The sequence below is a fragment of the Juglans microcarpa x Juglans regia genome, chromosome 2D (genome assembly GCF_004785595.1).
Source record: "Juglans microcarpa x Juglans regia isolate MS1-56 chromosome 2D, Jm3101_v1.0, whole genome shotgun sequence".
NCBI lineage: Eukaryota > Viridiplantae > Streptophyta > Magnoliopsida > Fagales > Juglandaceae > Juglans > Juglans microcarpa x Juglans regia.
This window is the reverse complement of record NC_054596.1, coordinates 3,063,200-3,087,966: the sequence shown is the minus strand read 5'-3', so window position 1 is coordinate 3,087,966 and position 24,767 is coordinate 3,063,200. Positions and strand designations below refer to the sequence as shown.

At 34.8% G+C, this 24,767-nt stretch overlaps 3 protein-coding genes across 3 annotated transcripts; 1 reads left to right on the top strand and 2 right to left on the bottom strand.

Moving 5' to 3' along the window:
* Nucleotides 1-2,878: 2,878 nt before the first annotated feature.
* On the top strand, nt 2,879-8,261 carry LOC121249853 (serine/threonine-protein kinase STY13-like). Its single transcript, XM_041148675.1, has 6 exons — nt 2,879-3,410; nt 4,696-4,817; nt 6,054-6,250; nt 6,397-6,571; nt 7,437-7,571; nt 7,862-8,261. Exons 1-6 carry the CDS (start codon nt 3,149-3,151, stop codon nt 8,066-8,068), a joined length of 1,098 nt encoding a protein of 365 aa, XP_041004609.1. The 5' UTR covers nt 2,879-3,148; the 3' UTR covers nt 8,069-8,261.
* A 2,791-nt stretch (nt 8,262-11,052) lies between these two features.
* On the bottom strand, nt 11,053-15,679 carry LOC121249852 (peptidyl-prolyl cis-trans isomerase, chloroplastic). Its single transcript, XM_041148674.1, has 8 exons — nt 15,594-15,679; nt 15,007-15,347; nt 14,580-14,873; nt 14,280-14,479; nt 12,995-13,230; nt 12,216-12,358; nt 11,584-11,655; nt 11,053-11,480 (listed from the first exon to the last, which is right to left on the bottom strand). The coding sequence occupies exons 2-8, from the start codon at nt 15,145-15,147 to the stop codon at nt 11,253-11,255; spliced, it is 1,314 nt and encodes a 437-aa protein (XP_041004608.1). The 5' UTR covers nt 15,148-15,347; nt 15,594-15,679; the 3' UTR covers nt 11,053-11,252.
* A 2,345-nt stretch (nt 15,680-18,024) lies between these two features.
* On the bottom strand, nt 18,025-19,895 carry LOC121251204 (bidirectional sugar transporter SWEET6b-like). Its single transcript, XM_041150569.1, has 6 exons — nt 19,853-19,895; nt 19,442-19,478; nt 18,974-19,196; nt 18,666-18,827; nt 18,418-18,537; nt 18,025-18,147 (listed from the first exon to the last, which is right to left on the bottom strand). The coding sequence occupies exons 1-6, from the start codon at nt 19,893-19,895 to the stop codon at nt 18,025-18,027; spliced, it is 708 nt and encodes a 235-aa protein (XP_041006503.1).
* Between the last annotated feature and the right edge of the window lie 4,872 nt (nt 19,896-24,767).

Sequence of the window (24,767 nt, the reverse complement as noted above, 5' to 3'; positions counted from 1 at the left end):
CCAATGAAACAACAAGCTTCTATTTCCTTTTATTTGTGTACTTCCATTGGGGAAGATATGCCCAAAGCTTGATGCCTTTCTCCCTCTCTCTAAAAACCAGATATCTAATCAATGATATCCATAGCTAATGTTAAGTAGTCTCCAACCATGGCATTTAGTTTCTACCCATTTGATTTGAGGGTGTGGTTGTGGGTTTTGTTCTTGTATGTGGTGGGATATATGCAGAGAATAGGGGAGGAGCATTGGCCATTAGCCTTGACACTGAGTTTGCTCAAATCACGGGAATTAGTGGCAGGTCTCCCAAGATATATTTGTCATATGCTACCTTTAGAAAACCAATGGAACTCTTGCCCCGTGACACCCTCTTGATATGGCTCTGTGTGACTTTTTGATGTCCATAATTAAGTCAAAAAGTGTAGGCTTCACGGGTCCTTTTTTTTTTTTTTTTTCTTAATTACTGCTCTGTCATTAATAAAGGCTGATCTTGGGATTAGATGGTACCCAGAATAGCTGTTTCCCCTACACTTCATGTTTGCTAGATTCAGGCTGTTTTGAGCTACCCAATGGTAAGAATAATAATCATGCAATTGAAAATCCTTCATGCTCGTTTCAAAATAAAGGCAATGGGTCACGTCTCCTTAACATTGTTTCCATGGATATTCGAACTCACCGTTCCATCTACAAAATCGTATGGACATAAATCTCTAATCACTAAATTATACTTCTACTGCTTCTAAAGCATGTATCCTATTGAGGTAATCCTGATAAATGCATTCACTGAAGCTTTTTAGATGCCAGCAAATTACAGTTTTTGTTCAAGATTCATAGCTCTGAATGGAATGCGATCGATGGTAGTTTTATTTCAGTTAAAATTCATACATGTTGCCTGAATTTGTCAATGTAAGAATTAGGGAGAACCTGATCCCACATAGTGATCTTAATTTTGTATAATCTTTTTATGACTAATGCATTTCTCTGTCAAATATGTCTAAAAAAGGAAGCCGAAACATACACGATCAGGATTCCTCTTTTTTAATATTTCGAGTGTTTTCTTCTACAGCAATGGCATCAAAGCCGTAGATTAGTTCCACATGGCTCCACGTATACTTCAGAGGCCCCATTTCGCTTCAGTGCTAATAATGACCTGCAAATTTCTTTAGGTTCATCAACAATCATTAGCAGCATAAGAAAATGCTAAAGTTCTTATTTAATTTGCTTATTTTAAGCACCTGTAGCTCTAATCCAACCTTCCCCACATCAACAATTGTTGTTAAAAATAGTGTTCCACAACTACATGCCATGTCAGTACTTTTTATAAGCTGCGATTCTCTCTATTAAAAGTGAGAGCAACACTCATTTGGAGCCAAATATCTTATTTGCATTGCTTTAGCTCGTTTAAAGTAACCCTCTAAATCCAGCCTTCCCCATATCAACCATCTGCTTGCCTTTATTATAGAGATCTCCTTTTGTACCACTCTCACACCAACTACTCTTTCTTCCCAGCTAGGCAGTGGCTAGAAATTATTTTATCCCAAAATCTTAGCCACCCCTTGCCGTATGTGAATTATTTATTTTATGTATTCAAGTGGGTTTCCACACTTCATTTTCTTTTATTTAGAAAATGATATTAAGAGAAATATTTTAATCACAAACAGATTCTATAAAAATAAATCTATAAATTGACGTGATTTGATGTGTTACTTTAAATTATAAACCTACTTTTATTGTTATATGAAATTATGTCAATTTATAAATTTATTTTTATGAAAATTTTATGTGACTGTAGCATTTCTTTTAATAAGAGGTCACCATTGCTCGAAGTAAGCGATGGACCCAATTGTGATGCAGCACTATTGTCCATATGTATGTAGTCGTGGTATGTTTTTTTTGATTGGAACAGTGAGTAGATTGAAAAGAAACAATTGCCCAAAGTAACGTCAGCACACAACAAAAGCAATTTAAGATGGTGATTTGCCTCGTCGGGATTGTATTTTCTTGCTATTGCCAAATTTATTTAAGGGTCTACGTTCAAAAGTCTTTCTAGACTTGAGTAGAGACCATTGGAGATAGGAAGTTATTCTATTGCTCAAGTTGCAGTACTGACATTAATTTAAGTTAAAAGAAACAGTAAACACTCATTGATGTGTCCGGATGGCCATTTTTATGGCACTTTTAAGTTTGTTTTAACTGAGATGAGATAAGATGAGAAGAGATAAGATAATTTTATATAAAAGTTAAAAATTAAATAAAATATTATTAAAATATTATTTTTTAATATCATTATTTAAAAATTTAAAAAAATTAAATTATTTATTATATTTTGTGAAAATTTAAAAAAATTATAATAATGAGAATAAATACTTTATTATCCAAACAAGGCTTAAACTTTTTTGGTACAAGTACAATATCCCCCTCCCAATCTACGCTCTGAGTTCTGAGTTCCTGCCCTTTCCAAATCTCCCATTATCCCTTGCAGTGCTTCAATCCTGATAGCTGCATGAACAAGCTCATTTTGAGGAGTTTCCAAATCTTATTTCTTTACATAGAAGACTTCACACTGTAACGTATGTGAACCGACCAATAGATTGTATTTTTCACAGTAAATTAATAACGAAATATGTTGCAGAATGGAAAGATAAAGCTGTTGGGATTTTTAAGCTCGACTTATTCTGTGCGATTGAAATTATACAATTCATGTAACGAACACCTACCCACTCTGCAACTTCCATTTCACCTGTCCCGAGGACCAACTGTTCTAGAGTGAAGATGGCTTCTTTTCGAGATAAAAATGTGACTGGTTGGAGTTGTGGCAGCCTTTATAGAAAGGTACATTGACCGTGAGTACCATAAAATAACAACAGGCCAACAGGCACAGAGAAACACACGTCGTCTTCAGGCAAAATCCATGTGCCCACATGGATGATGAGAGAGAGAGAGAGAGAGCGTATAGTAACTCCCTTACTGATACTGCTACTACTAATAGACAGACCTGAGATATCAATACAAACCTCAGCGGTCAGCACCACAACAAGAAGCAGTAGTTAAGTGAAACACACTCGCAGAGACTATCAACCAGAGCACGTTAGTCTGTGTGTTAACGGTTGAACTTTGACACAGCCAACAGAGTGAATTGGATAGAGAGACAGAAATGAAAGAGAAGAGTGAAAGTGGTGGTGGGTATGTGAGAGCGGATCAGATAGATCTGAAGAGCTTGGACGAGCAGCTTCAGAGGCATCTGGGCAGGGCATGGACTATGGAGAAGAACAAGAGGAAAGAGGAAGAGCAAGAAGCAGGGTCTACCAGGCAAGAGTGGGAGATTTACCCCTCCAAGCTCATCATCAAGAGTGTCATAGCCCGGGGCACTTTCGGCACCGTTCACCGTGGCATTTATGATGGTCAAGACGTTGCCGGTATGGAAAATTTTCTTTTCTATCTGGGAGTTCTATTTTAAAAATAAATAAATAAAAAAATTATGCGAGGAAAATTCCCATCTGTGAAAAATAAACTAACCCATTTCTCAAGATTTTTTCTTTCTTGAGAAGACTAGTTTATTTCATACATTTAAGGCATGCATATGAGTTATTGTCCCTCATGTTCATTTTAAGGTGCTCTGTTTGTACTTGTTCTGGAGTTAGAGATATGATTTGGGTCTATTTGACTGAAACGGCTTGGTTTTTGCAGTGGTTTCGAACATGTCGTTTTAACTTCTCTGTTTACGAATCGTATCTCTCTCTCTCTCTCTCTCTTTCTATTTTATTTTTGATTTTTGATTTTTTTTAAATAAGCACCTGTCGTTTCAACTTCTTGAAAGTACTTCTCTTGCCTTTAATGGCAAGCAAATTTCGTTTCGATTCACTTCTTCTATTTTACTTGAGTTCTTCTACATGTGGAAACCGCACATCATCTTGGTCATTGGGGAATTTACGCTGAAAGCGGCTGAGGCTGGCTGTTATATGGCGGGGTTTTCGATTAAAGTTGGAACCTTTTCTGACTTATCTGGGAGGGTATCTACTGGATTTGCAGTTGCTAGTTCCTCAATTTCAGTAGTAATGTTCTTTATATTCTCCACTATTGCTCTATTGATGAGGAAATGCAGGAAACTATATCAACTTCAGACTTTGGGCCTCAGGAAATAACAATTTTCACTTAATTGAACCAAATACAGGTACCATGCTTAGTTAGATTGACTTCATTCTGGAAAGTATGCGGCATGGAAATAAGATTGCAACTTATTTTCTTTCATATCCCTGAGTTTCTCTGCAAACCAACTTGAGGGATGGTGCTGTGTTTCTTTCAGTAATGACTCGTGTTTTTTTTTTTTTTTTTTTTTCTTTCAAGTTTGATAATCATGAGTGGTTTGTGATTGACCCCTGTAGCTCTATACGTGAAAAATCCGTGACTCACGGGGCTGATTTGAGTTGGTAGTTACCTGCATTAACTTCGAAGTCTTTCTTTTTGTTATTATTAACCTTTAGTGTGTCCTAATTTAATACTGATCTGCCAAATGGATGCTCTTCTCTACAACAAATAAAAGCCTCACACCGACCATTTTGGGTCTTTAGACTGATCAAACTCTCCAATTAGCCGCATCTAATCTTGGATATGTTGTGCTGTTGTTAAGTCATAAAATTAAGAGTTCTTCTGAAATTAATTGTGGATCAAATTCAAATAATTCATTCCTTTTATCATTCACAGTCAAACTTCTTGACTGGGGGGAGGAGGGCCACAGGTCAGAGGCTGAAATAGCTTCCCTTAGAGCGGCTTTTACACAAGAGGTGGCTGTTTGGCACAAGCTTGACCACCCTAATGTAACAAAGGTCATATTTCATGTCTTTTGCTCTCTCTCTCTCTCTCTCTCTCTCTCTCTCTCTCTCTCACTCTTTTTTTTCAACATTTCCATTGAGTTGTACTTGAACTAAAGTAGCATGATAATGCATACCTTTTCTTGATGCATGCCATCACGGAATTGTTTTGAGGAAAAAGGAAAAATTAGTAGAAAGTATGGCCATTCAACAGAAGTTCTATGAAATAGACCTTGCCTGAATGCATGTGAGCTTTTGTCCCAGTTTTGTTACAACTGACATAATTAACTTTATTTTTTAATTAAATCAATCTGTTAAGATTGGAATTTGGTTATTTATTCTCCATGTAGACTTACAGTTGCACCGGCACTAACAATTACAAAGAACTGATTTCAATGGGTAGTTTCTGTGAAGCTTTTTGAATTCTAATATGCATGTCACCCAAGTTTTGTTTTCAATTATCCTTTTTTTTTGTGCATCACCTTGCACAAACAGAATAATTTCTTCCTAAGGTAGGGTACACTTTCTACACTCATTTTTTTTTTTTTTTTCTGTAACAAGATTTCTATTGATACCCAAGTATACAAGACATATACAAGGGTGACTGTACACCTCCAAACCACCACAACTAATGCATTACACCTTCAAGTTCTTTGTTATCTGTAAGTAGCTAAAGTTGCAAACATCTGACCTATCGATCAATTCTTAATAGATGGGTGCACCCTTATAACTTTTTGGTAGTTTGAGAGTAGATACGTCAATTTTCGTAAATTAGGGTGAAAGTATAAAAACTTGTTTGTTCGAGCGTGAAAGTGCATATTCCTCTCGTTTTTTACTTACTGATGAAATTGTAAATCTTTACCCAGCCAAGCAACTAAAATTTTGTTTCTTTCTAATGCTTTCACCTGTTACAATTTCTAGTTCTAGGATTCTCTGACATGTTAAAAGTATATCTTATTATTTTTTCTTTTTCTTTATCTTTTTTCTTTTATAAATTCTTGAAATACTTGATTTTCAGTTTTCTCATCTTGAAGGCAAAACAATAAAGGGAAGTACTAACAATAGAGGGTAGGTGACTGTGATTTATGCTCTTAAACCCAGTTAGAGTCCATCTTTTCTTGATGCTAAAATAAAGGGTTGTTCTTCTTACAATTTCCCCCCCGTTTGCCCATTTCCTTGTTATATAGGTTTAGACATTTACATGAATGTTTTCTCTACTGATTAATTCAAATTCGTAATCACCTTTTGCAGTTTCTAGGGGCAACAGTGGGTGCACCTGAGCTACACATTCAAACAGATAATGGCCACATTGGCATGCCGAGTAATTTTTGTTGTGTTGTTGTGGAATATTGCCCTGGGGGTGCACTAAAGTCATACCTCATAAAGAACCGAAGAAGGAAGCTAGCTTTCAAAGTGGTTGTCCATCTTGCGCTGGATCTTGCAAGAGGGTCAAACTCCACACCTCATCTTTATTTTATTTGATTCTTCAAATCTGTTGAATGTTTTGGAGGTTTTTCATTTCAAGTATGAATTTAATTCGTTATAGATAAAAATTTCTGACATCAGGTTCATTATTATCCACCATTTTTTATAGGTTGAGCTATCTTCATTCACAGAAGATTGTCCACAGAGATGTTAAAACAGAGAATATGCTCCTAGATAAGACGCGTACGCTAAAAATTGCTGACTTTGGAGTTGCTCGTATTGAGGCTTCAAATCCTAATGACATGACTGGCGAGACTGGAACCCTTGGTTACATGGCACCAGAGGTATACGCTTGATTGCTATTAAATTGAATTCTGTGACAAACCAAATCTCTCTCTCTCTCTCTCTCTCTCTCTCTCTCTACTTTGGGTTCATTTTATCGATGAAGTCATTTTAGTGGCCTCTATATATGTGGATCCTTGAAGCTGACAAGCCTGTTACAGATAGAGGAAGACATAAAGTTGAACATAGTAAAATAAGAAATTGAAAGATTTTGTTGAAATTGTTACTTACACCCCGTAATTCTTCCTCAGCGGGGCTTGGGCAGAATAGCAGAGCAGGTACAAGTATACAGGTATTAGCAGAATAGCAAAAATGCATGCTTCGTCATTAATACGTTTGCTCGCAGTAATTGTGGCCTCTTTGGAGAATCGATGACTGGACAAAAAATATACTTGCTAGTACTAATACATCTAAGAATTCTTAATTGGCTAGTTGTAAATAGCCCCAACTGTGGAACAAAGGGTAATCCCAGACCTACACCAAGGTATTGACGGAGCTAAGCCTAGAAGGATGTACTGTGGCTTACCTTACTGGTTTCTATTACCAGCATGCACTCAGTTCTAATTGGTTGTGCAAAGCGTGGGCCATCTTCTGTTATTCAAAAGTTGCTACCTATTAATTCTTGGCTTCTCATAATTGAGCCAACATTTATGTATTTTAGCATTATTTGCTGTATTTCAAGGGAACAAAGATGGATACATTCTGCTTGAATTTTGGGTGGATCCAGAAACGATGGTTAACTTTGAAATGAATTGATGTTCCTTTTTCAGTGCCTAGTTTAGCTTTGGTTTATTAATGTTCAGATAGACTTCCAGATCTTAAATTAGTAAACATCTAACTTATTACTAATGACTTTGCATGGGACAGGTTCTCAATGGCAACCCATATAATCGGAAGTGTGATGTGTACAGTTTTGGTATTTGCTTGTGGGAGATATACTGCTGCGACATGCCGTACCCTGACCTTAGTTTCTCAGAAGTAACTTCAGCAGTTGTTCGCCAGGTAGATAAAATATGTTAGATGTTTCTGCTAGCATGAAACTCACAAAATATGTATTCCTCTAAACGATAGTGATAATATAACAGCTCTTGGGAATACACCTGATTGTACTTTTGTGGCAAGTGAAAAAACATCTGTACCCTATCTAAAAAATAACAGCAACTGATAAAACAGCTATTAGTAAATTGTAATGTAGTTCCTTAGACCAAGTGTAGTGACAGTTTCTATGATAATGACTATTATGCCGGCCCTCATTAGTTGCAAGCTAAACAGGAAATGAAATGAAACTGCAGAATCTGAGGCCAGAGATACCCCGCTGCTGCCCGAGTTCTCTTGCAAATGTAATGAAGCGATGCTGGGATGCTAACCCTGACAAGCGGCCCGAGATGGATGAGGTAGTGGTCATGTTGGAGGCCATTGACACATCAAAGGGTGGAGGTATGATCCCTCTTGATCAGCCTCAGGGTTGTTCCTGTTTCCGCAGGTACCGAGGGCCTTAAAATATTTAGACTCCTTCAAGCAAAGGGATTGTGGTGATGTGTAACACAGTTCTGGGAATTCAATTTGTATCTCATTCAATTCAAAAGATCTGAAACTAAAGGGAAAATGAAACTGTGGAGGCTATAAGCTAAAAGCTCTCCAACACGTGTCACTTAATTGGACTGTAGATTTTGTAAAGTTCTTTCTTTCTCATTGTCTCATCTCTTACTTCAAAATCCCTCTGATTTCATATCTAATGCTACTTCAATTGATATGATAATGGTAATGATCTGTTCTAACGTGTGCACACGCCCATAATTTTGAGAATCTATGGCGACTTTGATCAATGTGGAGGTTAGGAAATGTTATTGTTGATCATATTTGATTCCCATTTCCATTTTGAAGTCATCTAAATGATAAGGATACATAATTACAAGCTAAAATAATGTACAAGATAATATATAAATATTGTGAACTTAGTATATATCTTGAACAAGATGTAGCTTCGAAGGTCAAATCTGATTGACCAAGAGATCAGGGGAACCGATCAAATGATGTCAATGTTCCTTCCCATCATAGAAAAAACATACGAAATTCCAATCTACTCTCCTGCATTTGGGGTTCGTGCCCCACTGACAAAAATGTGGTACAAAGCTGGCCAAAGCCAAACTATTCCTGTCATAAGAACGTCCCTACTAGTAAGCTTGATGTGCCTCCAGATTACAAAGTTAGAAATCCAGAGAAAGGATCTAAGCAAGAGAGCTAATCATTTATCTCTTGCTCAAATTCTACAAACCCATCAAGTTTTGAGAGCCATCTCCAAAGTAAGGCGCTTACTTGCACCACTGCAACTAACAGTCATAGATACTTCCAATAGAGCCCTATTTTTTTTTTTTTGTAAGTAAGAAAATCTTATTAATCACGTAATTTGGCATAGCTCAGGTATATAGAAAGTATATAAGAGGTTAACCTAATTACAAGCTAAGTGCTGTGAAATCATCATAGAAGTCATTAAAGCCAATCCCATTCAATATAATGGTTGAAGCCCAAAATAACACTGTATGATAGAAAAAGTCCCTAAACCCTTCTATAAACCATTCATGTTGTCAAAGCAGCGACCGTTCCTTTAATTCCAAGTACACCAAATTAAACATAAATGCATCATCTTTCAAACAGCCTCAATTTAACAATTACTCTGAATTACTCTCTAGCATAATAATAAGTCAACTACCTTCCTAGGCATGACCCAAACAATGCCAAGCCTAGAAAAGATATCATCCTATGAAGCCTTGACCACTTCATAGAGTAAAAGAAGATGATCCACTGTTTCTCATTACTTTTACACATAAAGCATCAATCCATTATTAAAAATCCTCGATTTCTCAACTTATCAATAGTCAATATTTTTTCATGGAAGGCTAGCCAGCTGGAAAAAACAATCTCAAGCGAAGCATTACTCCTCCAAATGCTCTTCCAAGGGAAAGCAATAAAAGAATGAGGTGACAAAACCTTGTAAAATGATCAAACGAAGAAGTTGTTGTTTATGATATGATTCCAAAGCAACATGTCTTCCACTTCAGCTTTTATGTTCAACGCATAAAGTGCCCTGTTAAGTTCTGTAATATCTCCCACCTCTCAATCCTAAACAACTCTAGTAAACCTCACCGACCATTGGAGAGAACCAGTGTAAATGACCATGTTATCAGCCATTGAAACATCCTTATCCAATGTGATCCTCTAGAGTGAAGGGAAAGCGTTCTTCAAGGCGATATCACTAAGGGTGTAACCAGTCCGGTTCGGTCCAATTTTGGACATACTTTAAAACCGAACCGGTATACATTAGTTTTAAGATTGGAAGAACCGAGACCACACCGGTTATACCCCTAAACCGGTACTTTCAGTTTTATCGGTTCCGGTCCAGTTCGATCCGATTTTTCCAATATATTATATATATAGTATATATAATATGCTATATATATATATATTATAGTATATAATAATATAGTGATAATATATTGTAGTATATTATAACATATAATATAATTGTATTATAGACTATAGTGATATACTATTGTATATAATATAGTGATATATTATAGTCTATTATAATATTTAGTGATATTGTATTAGTATAACTACTAATACTATAGACTATAATGATAATATATAGTTATTTATATAGGATTTTAAAATTTAATGTCATTTTAATTAGTAATTTATCATATAATACAAGATTATTTTATATATAATTTTATATATTAGATATAAAAACTATCTTTAATATAAAAAATCATATAAAAAATTAAAATATATATTTATATGAATCGGTCCGGTATTAGAAAAAGGAGAATCGGAACCCAGACCGATTTTTAAAAAAATGAAATTGGTATCGGACATAACCGATTTAGAACGGGACCAATTTGGTCCGATTTATCTTTTTTTTTTTCACCTCTAGACATTATCATACCATATATCGGACCAAGATATGATTCATGTTCCCCTTCCCACCTCAATTCTGAAAGAGTAAATGTATTCATCATCTCTTTTCTCGTCATCTTCTCATCATCCCACAATACGGTATTAAATGATAGGTTCACAAGTAAAATATAATAAATAGTATTCAATTATCTCATGTCACATCATAAGATGATGAGAATTGAGATGATGAGTAACATTACTCGTAACTTTTTCCAAACAGAATTAAATGCTTAATAAATATTATAAAACATATTCCATTATTCCATACGTTTACTCTCTCTTACTTAAGCCCTCAAATTATTATATTTTCTTCCCCACAGCTCTCAAGGTTCATTGTTGGATTTGATATACATGACCCTTCGTCTGCTATTGCTTTTGAAAATTTAGCTGCAGTTACATTATCGTTCTCCAGCACAGAGACTATGCAGAGCCAAATATAGAAACCTTTTTTTCTTAAGCCTATAATTTACTTATTAGAAGTTTGTACGACCATTGTTATTAAGCAAACAAGAAACGAATATCTTCGTGGCAAAAGTACACCATCTTACAAGAATGTAGCCATCTCAACATAGACACTGAAATTCTATCAACCATTCGATTAGAGAATTCCCGGATGAAAAAATCGACTTAAAATTTGAACCGCATAAATTATGACTTTTATCAATGAATTTGGTGATGATCAATAAATTCTCATATGCGGTAGTTAGTATCGAAGAGAAAATATAGCTAGCCAGCAATCTTGTAACTCGGATTGACTAGATTATCCAAGCCAGCGACTACTTGTATTGACTCTATGACATCACCAACCTTGAGATCTGCCAAATAATCCTCATTTTCTGTCACATAACCAAACACTGCATACCGGCCATCCAATATGTTGGCATTACTGGGAGTTAATTCACTTTCTTTCAGTAGCCAGAACACCTGGCTGGACGCGGAGTTGTCTTCAAATTCCTGTCAGGAAAATTTACAAGCCAACATCTAGTTAACCTTCATGTCAGATCAACAAAAGAACTGCATGTGTTAGCGTAAGTAATGTTGAATTTCAAATACTCACATCTCTGGCCATGGCCATTGTTCCAAATGCATTAAATGGAAGCTTTGTTTGAGCCTTGTATAGACCAAGCTCCTGTCAAAACACATGATATAACAGGCCAAGAAATCTTAGTAAACACAGATTTTAAGAGTGACTGGAAAAGCTTTAACATTTGATAGATATGCGAATGATTTAATAGAACTGGCGAGAATGAATAAGAATAAGACTTCAATTAGATAATGTGACATCGCAATCCGTGGATGAGGCACCTATAACCCAGGGGTTAGAGGCATGCTGAGATGTGACTCCATATAAAGGTGGACATATCAACTACCGCCAATTCAGCCCAAAGTAATCCCTACATACCTCCAACCACTTTAATGCCCTACTTGGTTACAGGCTCATGTGACAAGGCTCACCAAAGCAATTTCATGAAAGGGGGACATGATCAAGGTTGCATGAATATGTGTGTGTGTCTGTGTGTGTGTGTGTGTGTGTGTGTACATAAACGAGATATGGCAAACAGTGAGGTGATGCCTACTACATCTATCATTTCCATTAAATTTATATTCACTATTGCCTACGATTTCTTCTTTCATCTCATTTGCGTAACTCTAGAAAGTACAAACAAAAAATGGTTTTGGAAAACTTACCTCCAAAGTTGCTCCATAAACGGGTGCTTTCTCCCCTTCCACCATGATTTCTAATGGTATTGTCCTGGTTTTTTCTGTACTGGGATCAATGAAACCCTCTGCAGGACCTTCAGGGTCACCAGTTTGAACAACAAAGCCATCGGCTGCAGCAAATCCAATGGAACATCCAAGCCGTTTAGAGACATAAGTGAATAGGAATTTGTAGCTATGGTATAATTTATAATTTTAAGTATTCTTCCAATCTGTGGGTTGCAGTATGAATAAACATAAAACTAAAAGAGGGGAGATCAGAGCATGAGTGAAATTTGAATATGTAATTATTATTTTTTTTTTAGAAGTAATGAGGAATTTTCTTGATGAAAGCAATAGGCATAGCCCATGTACACAGGACGTATACAAAAGAGACGCCTAAATATGATTGACAACCAATACAAAAAATCATGGACGCTTAGTCCATTAAAACCTATCGCAATACTTATTTTTATGTATGATTTTACAGTAAGATTTTTTTTTTTTTATAAGTAAAAATATTATATATATCAAAAAGGAATAACCAAGTACACTGATGTATACAAGAAGATTATTTGCTAGATATCACAATATAGGGTTTATAGCGAATCTATGCTTGTTCATGGGTAAAATAGGCCTGAATAATTGTATCATTGAAAGTGTCTTTGCAATGACACAACCCAGATAAAAATAACCAAGTTGATGATGGTAATCATGGCAGTTGAACATGTAAATTTCCTTCCATATCCATTCACTTTAAGATGCATTACCTCTCTGGATTTCAATGCCATCGTAGAAGTGTCTTTCCACCAAGTCTACAAAATTCCCAGCAGTTACAGGTGCATTATAACCATCTAGAACTATACGGAACACACACTGATCTATGTTAGGGTTGTCCTTAACCTTGACCTTCATTTCCACAGTTGCTCTCCCCTTCAATAAAGGCATACTTCGGTATTCTTCAGGCACTTCATATGGGAAGCCATCCACCATATCCTCTTCAACTCTGCAGAAACCCAATGCCCCAGGAAGATCTCAGCTGCAGTCAATGACAAGGGTATATATGAGGAGTTTATCTTAAGATGATTAACTTTTACAAGTTCTTCCCAATTCTTGAGCAAAATATTGGGATTCAGTTCTTCTAGATTTCAGAATTCATAATCGTTCCCTGACATGATGAAGGAACAGCCTTCATAGCAAGGGCATTGTTATTACTAGCATTTTCAATCTTGGACATTGTTTTGGCACCTACACCTATTATGAAGTTTAGCATCTTCTGAGGTTGCAGTAAGAGCATATCATTTGTCTTGGAGGCCAGACCCACAATAGTGCTATTTTCAAATAAGATAGTGTGTCTATAAGGCCCGTTTTGCTAGAGAAAGCATTTAGGGCATGAGTGGGGAGATGGTTGGCTAGGGTATGTGTTATGAAATGCAATAGGAACAAGAGTAAAGACATGATTAGTGAGTATTAAGTTTAGATTTGGGTTGATTTCAAGATGAATAAGATGTTTAGATATAATTCGCCTATTAGTTCTAGATCTAGTATACCTCCTGAAACTGAAACTATCAATGAGGAAGACTTTTCTGTCGAAGAAACTGATAATATTGATTTCAATAAATGGAGTATTCCAAAGATTGATGCTAAATCTATTTACAAAACTACCTGGACTCAAATTGTTTTCAAAACTGAGTTCAACGTTAAAACTGTTGAACAAACCTATGCTATTTCAAAATCCCATGAAAAATGTTGCCTATTTAACAGAAAATCTATTTAAGAATTTCTGGTAATCACCACATAATCGGGTGAGCTGAACTTAGCAAAATCAGGGAAAAGATAATGGATATTTGGAGGCCAAACCCAGCATAATGGGCTTTTCTTTTGAGTGGCACGTGGATTTTGTGCGGTTTAAAATTTGAAAAAGAAAATAGAAAAGAAAACCAATTTTTAGCATGTATAAGTGATATTTCTGCACTTGCAAAAAAAAAAAAAAAAATTAATAATAATAAATAAAATAAAATAAAAAGAATTTAACGTTTGTACAACAATACTCACCCCCCAACGTATTGAAGTAGCTCCTTCTGTTTAGGTGCCACTGCATCTCTATTCCTATCCTCCACAATTTGTTGGAGGTCATCCATTCCCGCTTCCAGCTTGTCTAGCAGTTCTACTCCATGGTCCTTCTTCGATTCAGCTAACCCCGATATAATTAAAGTTTTTCCCTGCTTGAGGGCTCGAGATGCCTGCCTCACATTCTACATTTTTCATGCAAATTAATATCTCAATTCTCAATTAATATCCACAGAGGCATCTTCCATACCGCAAAAATAAAAAATATTGGATTTTAAACATTACCCTTTCCACTGAATCGAGTGCCTTGACTCCAGCAACCTTGAGACTGTCTGTGATGTCTTCGAGCGGCTTTTGTACTTCCCTGATAGCTTTATTGTCAATAGGCAGCGCATAACGCAACAACGCTCCCGGGTCTTTAATGGGTGGTCCAGATATCAACACCGACAGATCAGGAAAAACTGGACTAGCTGCTGCATTGGCATTTACAGAACAATCCAATGCAGGAACTCCAGTTATTAACCCAACCGCTAAAGCTACTGAAATGGCACACTCTTTCAAGGAAAAAGATCTCCCTTTCTGCCCAATATTTGAAATAATTAGTAACTCCTATTTAAACGACCAATTTCGACAACGAATTCTTCAGGTTTTTGTGCAAATTTGTATTGACATTTAACGTATGAATGGAAGAACAGAAGATCAAAAAAAGTACCGATCTATTGCTGAGTAGAGGTTGCTGAGGATTTTGGAGAGAACACCGGGGTCCAAGTCGGCGGGACCAAGAGTGGGTTTGGGAAAATGGGAAGCGAATATGGTTGGTGGGTATGTTTGGGGAGAAGATAATGGCTGCCATGGGAAGGAGGGTCAACTAGCTAGTATTTTACAAGACAAAGAACATCAGGGTCTCAGAAAAAGGTGAGGAGTGTTCGTGATTTTGAGAGAGACGCAGAGAAAGGATAGGCAGCAGATGAGGTTTATGGTCACTGGGGATTGTTAGGGGCCGCCATCATCCTCACGCTCCGGATAAGATAACCATTACTCCAGATATTCTTACTTTTTTCAAGAAAATATATTTCTGAACATATTTTTTACACGGCGCCTGATACCCATAACTCGCAGTGTAAAAATGATAAACTCACTACTATATAACTATTTGTTTAGAATTATGTAATAAAATAATATTATTTTAATTTTTATTTTGACTTTGATTTTTAATTTGATGGACTTAAATTTAATAAAAACTATTATTATATTTAATGTTGTCTAAAAATTATGAATAAGTTGTAAGCCTATCATTACTCGTAAGAATACAGGTCCGGACCGATAATCTTATTGGTGTCGGTTTTGAGGTGTGATTTTCTAGACCAGACTCGATTGAGATCGAATGTGTATACATATATATATATGCATATATATTTTTAAATATTATATATATATATTATTGTTTATAATAGTTGTAAAAATTAATTAAGAAATTTTCATCTAATAGATCACAATTGACCATATATATAATGAAATTATTTAATATTCATTAATTATGTAAATAATAAAATTATTTAATATTTATTAACCATATATTAAATATTAGAAAGATCACTTAATTTTAATTTTATTAATTTAAATAATTTTCTATATTAATGTTTTTTTGTCAAAAAGAGAAAAAAAAATTCATAGACCTAATCGGACCAATAACTAATGGTCTGGTCCAACAAAAATGATGGACCGAAATTTTCGATCTGTGACCTCTCTTGAGCTGAACCGATTACACTCCCTACCAATAATAACATGCATAAGATTAAAATGCACAAGTTTATAAAAATCATTTAAAAAATAAAAACATAAAATCTGCTATAAATAATCATAATAATAATAATTTCAAGTCCAAAGCAAGTCAAGTCTTTTAAAAAAAGAAATTTATCAAAAAAAAAATCATCTTTTAATAGTAAATCTCACTTTTTTTTTTTTTTTAACTTTGCACGAGTGTTACACTAGTATTGTTTTTCTTTTAATAACTGCAACATATATTCCAACAAATTAATTATGTGTTGTGGATGTTGACATTATACCAAATGCAAAAGTACTAAAAATGATCTTCTATTTATTATTATATTTATAGAAATGCTTTTGACATTTCACCTACTAGAATATGAGATACTAGTACTTGATATTTATTAAGTAACATAAAATTATTTAAAACCTGTTATGTGAATTGAATAATATATGATTAAAAATTATTAAAAAAAACTTTGGAGAAATAGCAGTACTAATATTAATTGTTCATGACAAAATGTAGGATTCAATACTTAGTTGCTTTTGATGTGATTATAACTTACTTATTGGTCCGATTAATTACTTATTGCTTTTGAGGTGTTCCTGAGTACGTACTGTGCTAAACTGGTCATTAAAAAGGAAGAGCCGTCTACACCCACCAAGGGTGTAGTCGAGGATCGCTCCCGACAAGAGTACTATTCGGTTTTTTTTATTTTTTATATTTTTAAATATTTTAAAAAATTCACAACATCATTAAAAAATAATTTTTTAATTATTAAATAAATTTTTTTTTAAAAAAATTGTATTGAGACTCGCAGGGCGGAACTAGCAAAATTTTTAAAATTTGATGAAAATTATGTTTTAGAATGTATTTTTATAAAATAGACTATATAAAAATTAGTATTTAGTCTTCCGATTTTTTTTTTTTTAACTTAGCTTCCAAACTAGATTTTTTGATTCCGCCTCTGGGTACTCACTCGTGGGTTTAACTTTTCTAAAAAGAGAAGCAGCAATAAGTATAACATGGACCAGATTGAGTCTGGAGATCAAGTTGTTCGACCTAAGTATTAATTGCTTTTGAAATTGAGTTAAAAAATAAAAGTTGAATAAAATGTTGTTAGAATATAATTTTTATTTTACAATTTTAAAATTTAATTATTAATTATATTTTATTTAAAAATTTTAAAAAATTTAATTATTAAATAAAATAAGAGAAAATAAATTGACATCATGATCGTTCATCAAATATATAAGGGATGGCCGGCTTCAACAGTACCAGAAAGTCTGACCCAATACATGAGCGAGCGGGATTAGGGCTTGATTTCAAATTCAAACTATCTCAACTCATCTCATCTCATCTCATTATTTCAATTTTTTCATACTCTCATATAAAATATAATAAAAATTTAATTTACTTTAAATTTTAAAACAAAAATAATATGAAAATTTTATATTATAGTAATATTTTATTTATATTTTAACAAAATATTCCATCTAAACTGTGTATAAACCGACGATGCCTCAATGTTATTCGTCTAGTGGTACTATAAAGCTAGACGAGTGTCCTTATAATTTTGATAGTAAAAATGGGGATTACAGAAAGATTTGGTCAGAAAAAAGCTGTAGATGATGATCAGTACGTACTGTCATATAAACGACAACGTTAAACTGAATTTATTAGGAACAAAACAGAATCTATCTCTTACATGCAGCGCCATGAATCTAATGTTAATTAATTTGCGAGATCCGATTAAAAGTACTCGAAAATATAGAATTCGACATGCATCAAAGGCAAAATACTAATTGCTAAGTAGTTATTCAAGTCTCCAGAAATCGTTGCTTAATTCCCCCTCAAACAAAAGTAAGAACTAGCAGCTAGCACTCCTCCCGCGCGCGCGCATGAGTAACCGCAATTTTTCAGTAGTAGCTGAATAAGATCATCACGATCGATGTGTTTGAGCTAGTGCTGGAGATTCGTACGAACATGATTGATCATGTCGTCGTCTTTTGGAGTTTTCCTGTTGTAAACTCCATATAGGATGAGTTGAGCAGCTCCAGCGACTGCTCCAATACTATTGCTGACCTGTACGTACGTAGTAGTTAATTAAGAAAATATATAATAATTATTATAAAAGAAAACGCATGTGTATATATATATATATTGTATATATATACACGACGTACGTACGTACGTACAGGTTGAATTCCGTGTGCAAAACAAATCATGTAGCTTCTAGAAACACACAGATCAAATTAATTAATTAATGCATTTAATTTTCATAGCCAGAATTCTTAAAAATATCATGAAGTTATATATATAGGGTGCTGAAAGTTGAGGAGGACTTGAAGTTACCAGCACGTAGATGTCAAATTTGATGAGGGCATAAGAAGTCCAGATGCAGCCATTAAGGTGGTTGGTCAATGACAGATAAAATGGCATGTACTTCACGCTCTTGGTTGTGATGACTTGTTTCTGTTAAAAACCCATGATTACTTAATACAAGAAAACTAATTACGATGACAGAACAGATCTTGCATGCAGGAGGATGGCGTATTAATTATGAGATTCAAAAGAGAATACTACTGTACGCACGTACTTACCATGACTGTAAGCGGAGAAATGTACATCAAAATGTTGAAGAAATCAGCGATGATGCCAACCATCATGGATCTCCTCTCGTGAGAATGTAATGTCAGCATAGTTACGACAACGACGACGGTCACGAAAACAACCTCAATGGCCAGCCCTATCACTATTTTCTTCTGTAAATTATCGACAAAATTAAACCACAAATTTCACAATTTAATTACATGATATATATATATATATATAAACCCAAATATAACCAGTATTATTGGAAATTCTATTAGCTAGCTAGCAAGGCACATGCAAGTAGTACTGTACGCACCCGTCCATTCTTCTGTCCAGCAGCGTAGGTATAGAATATGGCTAAATAGATGAGCTCCAAGACTAACCCAACGCTGTTGGTAGTCACAACAAGAACGCTGTGTTCGTGAACAATTGGCAAGCCATAGAATATCCATAACATGCAGTTCAGTACTGTTGCGATATATGGAAACGGCGAGTAATCCTCCACTGCCTTGTTCTTAATGATTCTATAAAAACTTGGCCTGACATGTACACGTACATTTTTCAAACTCCTTTTAATGCAGGGGGTAACAAATTTGGTATGAAAATCGATTTTTTCTTTTTTTAGGGAAAGATATAACTCAGGCATCTCATTGTATACGTAGCTAGTTATACTCTTTGAAGTCTATATTAGAAGTAGCAGTACTACACCAGCCTTAATTATCAAAAAAGAAAGAAAGAACTACTGCACATAGAGAAAGATATTAGATAAAAGAGAGGTACTTACACTGGCGAGAGGAATAGCCCGATGGAGATCACATTCCCTGCGCAGATAAGATCAATATCATTGTCAATATATATTAATCAAACTTAATAATTAGTGCACAAAACCCTGATCTCTTAGTAATTATTATCTATTTGGTCACTATATATGAAATAAAGGCGATCTGCATGAACTATATATAACTCCCAAAGTTATTGTCACATTAATCTCGTGTATATGTGTCTCTGGGGATTCCAAAACATAAAGAATTTAAGAAAGATCAAGGAAAAAACGGGGAGAGAGAGAGAGAGAGAGAGAGAGAGAGAGAGAGAGAGAGAGACTAGAGGGCCAGGCACCTGACAGTCTGAATAGAGATCATATACTTGCTAGGTAGGGCTGGTAATAAAAGTAGGATTAGGGTTTTGGGGCACACACCGATGATGCCGACGACACTTCTAGCAGTTTCAGCGCTCACCATGTTTGCATGCAGCGTCCGCCAAGATCGAGAAGAGAGATCAGTTCATATAGAGAATGAGAGTGAGTGATTTGGGAGGAGGAGAAGGGCCTCACTTAAATGAGCTAGCATGCAAATTAGTATAGCTTGAGCTGGCCCGGGCCGTACGTGTCTTAACAGGTAACATCATTAAATTAATATTTCTCTTTAAGTAATTGGTCTATCTTAATATTAATTAGATTTTCAGGGTAAGTCTCTAATATAATTTTTTTCCGTCTTAATTAGCATTTAATGATTGTCTCTGGATGATCATCTACCGTACTTTTAATTAAAAAAAATCCGATTTAATATATTAGGATAAGGGCAGTAGAGGGCAAAATCGACTGGACCGAATTATGGATCGGACACTCTCGGTCTCAAAATATTCGGTTCGATCATGAGATCTATAAATTTTGGACCGAATCGGATCGAATTTGACTGAACCCTTATATATATTTTTTAAAAATATTGTTAATAATTTAATATATTATTTTTATATAATAATTATATAAATTAATAATATAATTTTTATCTAATTTATTATCATTGACTATATAAAATATAAAATAATATATACCATCAATTAATAATAAATCATGTGATAATTTATGTCATTATATGTAAATAGTTAATACATCATACATTCATGCATACTCTACTATTTACACTTAATTAAAATAATTAGGTAATTTTTTTAAATAGCTAAGCTGCAAGCAAACATGAATAATTTATGTACAATGAAATTATTTGATATTCATTCACATTGGGTCGAGCGAGGTGTCGAGCGTGATTCGAGCGAATATTGGATTTTGTGTCTCGCTCGAATCCACTATTGCATGAGACTCAAGCATACTTACGGCCCACAGGTTGAGCTTTGCTCGAGCCCACTGTCGAGCGTACCTTAAGCGAACTCATAGTTAAAGCTTCACTCAAGCATTAGGTCGAGTGACAGTCGAGCGAACTCACTATTTCTTGATTTTTCAGCTCCAAAACCATTCTCCACCTAAAAAATTAATAATTATGCATACTAAAGAGTAAAGTCTAAGTCAGTAAATAGTAACTATCAACATCGTAAATATAATTATAGTAAAATATTTTTTTAATGAGTTAGTTACATAATCCTTATTAATAATTCACTTAATTTTAATTTAGTAATTTAAATAATTTTGTTATTAATTTATTTGAAGAAAAAAGATGAAAAATAATAAAATAATTATACCAGACCTAACATACCAACCGGACCGATAGCTACTGGTCCGGTCCTTATGAATGTTCAATCTGATCTAGTCAAGAGAAAATTATGGATTGAAGATTCATCGGACCGGACCATTTATACCCTTAACTAGGATGGTAAAATTTAAACAACATGGAGTTGACCGGCCAGCATAAAATTAATATGTGGACTGGCCTTTATATTATATATAATCAATACAACTCATGATGATCAGCTTACTACAAAATCATTTGTATAAATATTGATCATGCATATATACAGCTAGCCCGTGTTGTCATGTGCTTGGTTCATTATTGATATATACACGATACGGCCTACATGAATATATATGTCCTACATATACTCAACACATGAGATCAGAACGATCGACTATATATGTATTATATATATGGGACAGATTTTGAATTGGGTATTTTCCTTTTTGGGCTTTCTATATATATATATATATAGTTGAGGGGAAAATTCTATTTGCATCTGGCTGGGGAAACCTCTGCAAAATTGGATGATAATTTTTTTTTTTTACCTCTCTCTTCATTTCATTCTCTCAATTTCTCTCTGTCAAATTTTTCCTGCCCTCTTCTTCCTCTCTCTTTCTTCCTCTCGATTTCATAGTTTCACTCTCTCTTTGGTGCAACACGAGTTTAATATCCCGTAAGTTCAATACCCTGGATGAGCTCGCACCAGTTGATTTCTCCTTTAGAAACCAATCGAGTTCTTCCATTACAATGATGGAAGTTCCAGAAGGTTTATCTTCAAATCCAAATCTGCAAGTTTATTTGCGGGATCTACATATAATATAAAAAATACATTTAATAATTAATTAGTTGCATAAAGAATGCACCGACCTTTCTTCTCGTTTGATCAAAGCTCTGAGGTACCTCTCCTCCTCCATCTCTCCAGATCACTCAGAGTAGCTTCTAACTAGTTGAAGCAGGTCCTAAACAAATATCTTTCTCTCTCTCCCCCACATAAATATATATCTTCCTGTTCTTATCTTGGTAGGTAGTGTAGCTGTAGATTATATCAAAGATTTTTTTCTAAAATTTGAACTCATTGCCAGAAATGACTGTAAGTATTTTTCCTTCTTTTTTTTTTTTATCAAAAAGAATGATAGCTAGTAATGGTGCTTTTCTTCTCAGATGAAATGCTAAGAGTTTCACACTAACAGCGAAAAATTAAAGATGGAAAGAATGAAATGTTTCTTCCTTAATTTCACTCTAACAACAATTCAAAAATTGGTTCACTAGAAGTTTACTAGAATCGTATGGCGGCTCTTCTTAGAGATTGTAAATTGTAGATGAATGGACAACACCAACTAAATTTTTTATTTTTTAAATATAAAAGTTGATGGCAAGGAAATTATAGATATACTAATAAAAAACGAGATTGTGTCAGTCAGTTGCACAATGATGCTGCATGGGCAGTTGTACCTAGCAGGGCTGATCCACGTACGTACGTACGCCTACAATATCAAACCTTAAGACCCACCCAATTACACATGTGACAATAATCATGGTGATGAGCCGAAGTACAACTCAATCCGAAGAGTACTTTATCCTCATTAATATTATTAGAGTACTGCAATTAATTCCTCTAGCCGTCCATCTTGTATGTGAACTTCCCACATCCTAAGCTAGCTTACTCATGAAGTACTGCTTAATTGGGCCTAGTTACTACTGAAGCTCAAGGCAATATATATCGGCCGGGTCCTTATAATTATATATGGTCCTGTCCGATCGAGGCTCTATTTTTGGAATATATGTATTGCCTGCAGGCTTCAGTTTACTTGCTCTCAAGTCTGTGGATCGAATAAGCTCTTCATGTCCATCTAAGCAGCCGCCTTAATTCGTCGTCCCTCTTTGCTTTTTCTAGGCTCTGTGTCTCTTTCACTCGGTACTGGTTTATTCATCATTTTTCCTGCAGATCTATCAGTAATTTAAACACTTTACGCTTGTGATTTACATTATAAGATCGATGGATTATTTTGGTGAGATTAGTGGTGATCTACTACTAACTTCTTATTGCACAATTTTAAGATATATATACTGTGTATATATATATGTATATATATATATATTATAGAAGAAAAACATAGTGGGTGCCGTTCTAAACCCACAAAAGCTAGTTTCGTATATATAAATATGGCCACCCATATGGAAGAATAGTTGCTGTATGTTAGTGGATCGAATGGTCCCCTAGAGAGAGAGAGAGAGAGAGAGAGAGAGAGAGAATTGCCACGTTTGCAAGGCTTAAATGTATTAGACATGTAAACCAGTCTATTCGTCACATCTGTTAAAAGAAAGAAAGCAAGAAAGCTTATTGCACTAGCTTATGCTTCCACTTTATCATCATGACCTTTATCTGCAATACACACAAAATACACGCTGATGGAAAACATGCATATCTCAAAAGCATTGTTCCTTCGATCAGGTACCCCTCTTCCTTTTTAAGTAGCTTTTTCATTCCTCCCTCCCCATCTCTGTCTTCCTACCCATTACTTCTCTCCAACTTCGCCATTCCTTCTCATCCCCAGTACCTTTTCCTAAAGCTAAACTAAGGACAAAAGGAAAAGTGAAAATCTCCGATTCATTTCTAGTCAAAAGATACCTCCCATTTAGTCTCTTCCCTTAGTAGTGAAGGAATTAAAATAACAAAAGCAAGATGGGGAGAATTCAGTGCATGAACAACAACGACAACAACAACAAAATCAATTCAAAAGTATTCCATTTGCAAACCCTCTTACCCACTAGCTACATTTATGCAAATTATATATATATATGTCCATCCTAAGCACTAAGTTTAGGTTCGTATCATGATTACGACCTTATACTAAGGTATATTTGATTTATCTCAAAGCTGGTTACACATGTCTTTAATTTAGAATAATTTGACTAAAGTTGCTATAAGTGGGTATTCTTTTATAATGTACAGAAAAAAGTGGATGTTCTTTTGAATATCATAGCTAGCTAGTCGATATAGATCATGACCGAAACAGTCATGATCATGAATGGATCGGGTTAGTTACCACAGTAGAAGAGATCGAAGCTAGGGCCAGTATCAGAGTTGAAAGAGAAAACCTAAACCATGGCATTCATGCATGCAAATATGCAATCCCAAAAATACGCACATTAATGATCATTAAAACTGACATTTTAGGTGCCAGAAAATGTTTATTTTAGCAGCTCTTGATCCACTAATGATACAACTCATGTACTAATTTATAAAGCTGCACATGATACCACCTGATCATGATCTGGAACTACACGATTCGATTCCCATGGGACGTTTGATGACATCCAATTCATGAAGTGATGAGGCATTAATTAGTTCGAGAAATTTAATATGAGTTAGTTTGCTTTGAATTAGGTCTTTACTGCCCATCCCAATATCAATAAAAGAAAGTTTTCTCAGGTGGAGAATCTGCATATAATCTTCAACTAAATCCTTGATTAGCTGACACAATGTACATGCACTAATTAAGAAAATACATAATTCGGTCTTATATATATATATAATATCTGTAGAATGCTCATTGGTGGGGAGCTAAATCATGCCTGAAAGGCCGGATAAATTAAAGCAATGCAAGGTTGTTTCCTTGATACCATTAATTGAGTTGGAAATGA

Excerpts from the sequence above, each read along its gene's own strand:
- LOC121251204 (XM_041150569.1), bottom strand. The coding sequence starts at position 19,895 with ATGGTGAGCGCTGAAACTGCTAGAAGTGTCGTCGGCATCATCG. Across the intron at positions 19,479-19,852 it reads AAGTGTCGTCGGCATCATCG|GGAATGTGATCTCCATCGGG; the intron begins GTGTGTGCCCCA and ends TTATCTGCGCAG. Across the intron at positions 18,828-18,973 it reads CTGGACAGAAGAATGGACGG|AAGAAAATAGTGATAGGGCT; the intron begins GTGCGTACAGTA and ends GATAATTTACAG.
- LOC121249852 (XM_041148674.1), bottom strand. The coding sequence starts at position 15,147 with ATGGCAGCCATTATCTTCTCCCCAAACATACCCACCAACCATATTCGC. Across the intron at positions 14,874-15,006 it reads CTCTACTCAGCAATAGATCG|AAAGGGAGATCTTTTTCCTT; the intron begins GTACTTTTTTTG and ends AATATTGGGCAG. Across the intron at positions 12,359-12,994 it reads TGGCATTGAAATCCAGAGAG|CCGATGGCTTTGTTGTTCAA; the intron begins GTAATGCATCTT and ends GATTTGCTGCAG.
- LOC121249853 (XM_041148675.1), top strand. The coding sequence starts at position 3,149 with ATGAAAGAGAAGAGTGAAAGTGGTGGTGGGTATGTGAGAGCGGATCAG. Across the intron at positions 3,411-4,695 it reads TGATGGTCAAGACGTTGCCG|TCAAACTTCTTGACTGGGGG; the intron begins GTATGGAAAATT and ends TATCATTCACAG. Across the intron at positions 7,572-7,861 it reads CTTCAGCAGTTGTTCGCCAG|AATCTGAGGCCAGAGATACC; the intron begins GTAGATAAAATA and ends ATGAAACTGCAG.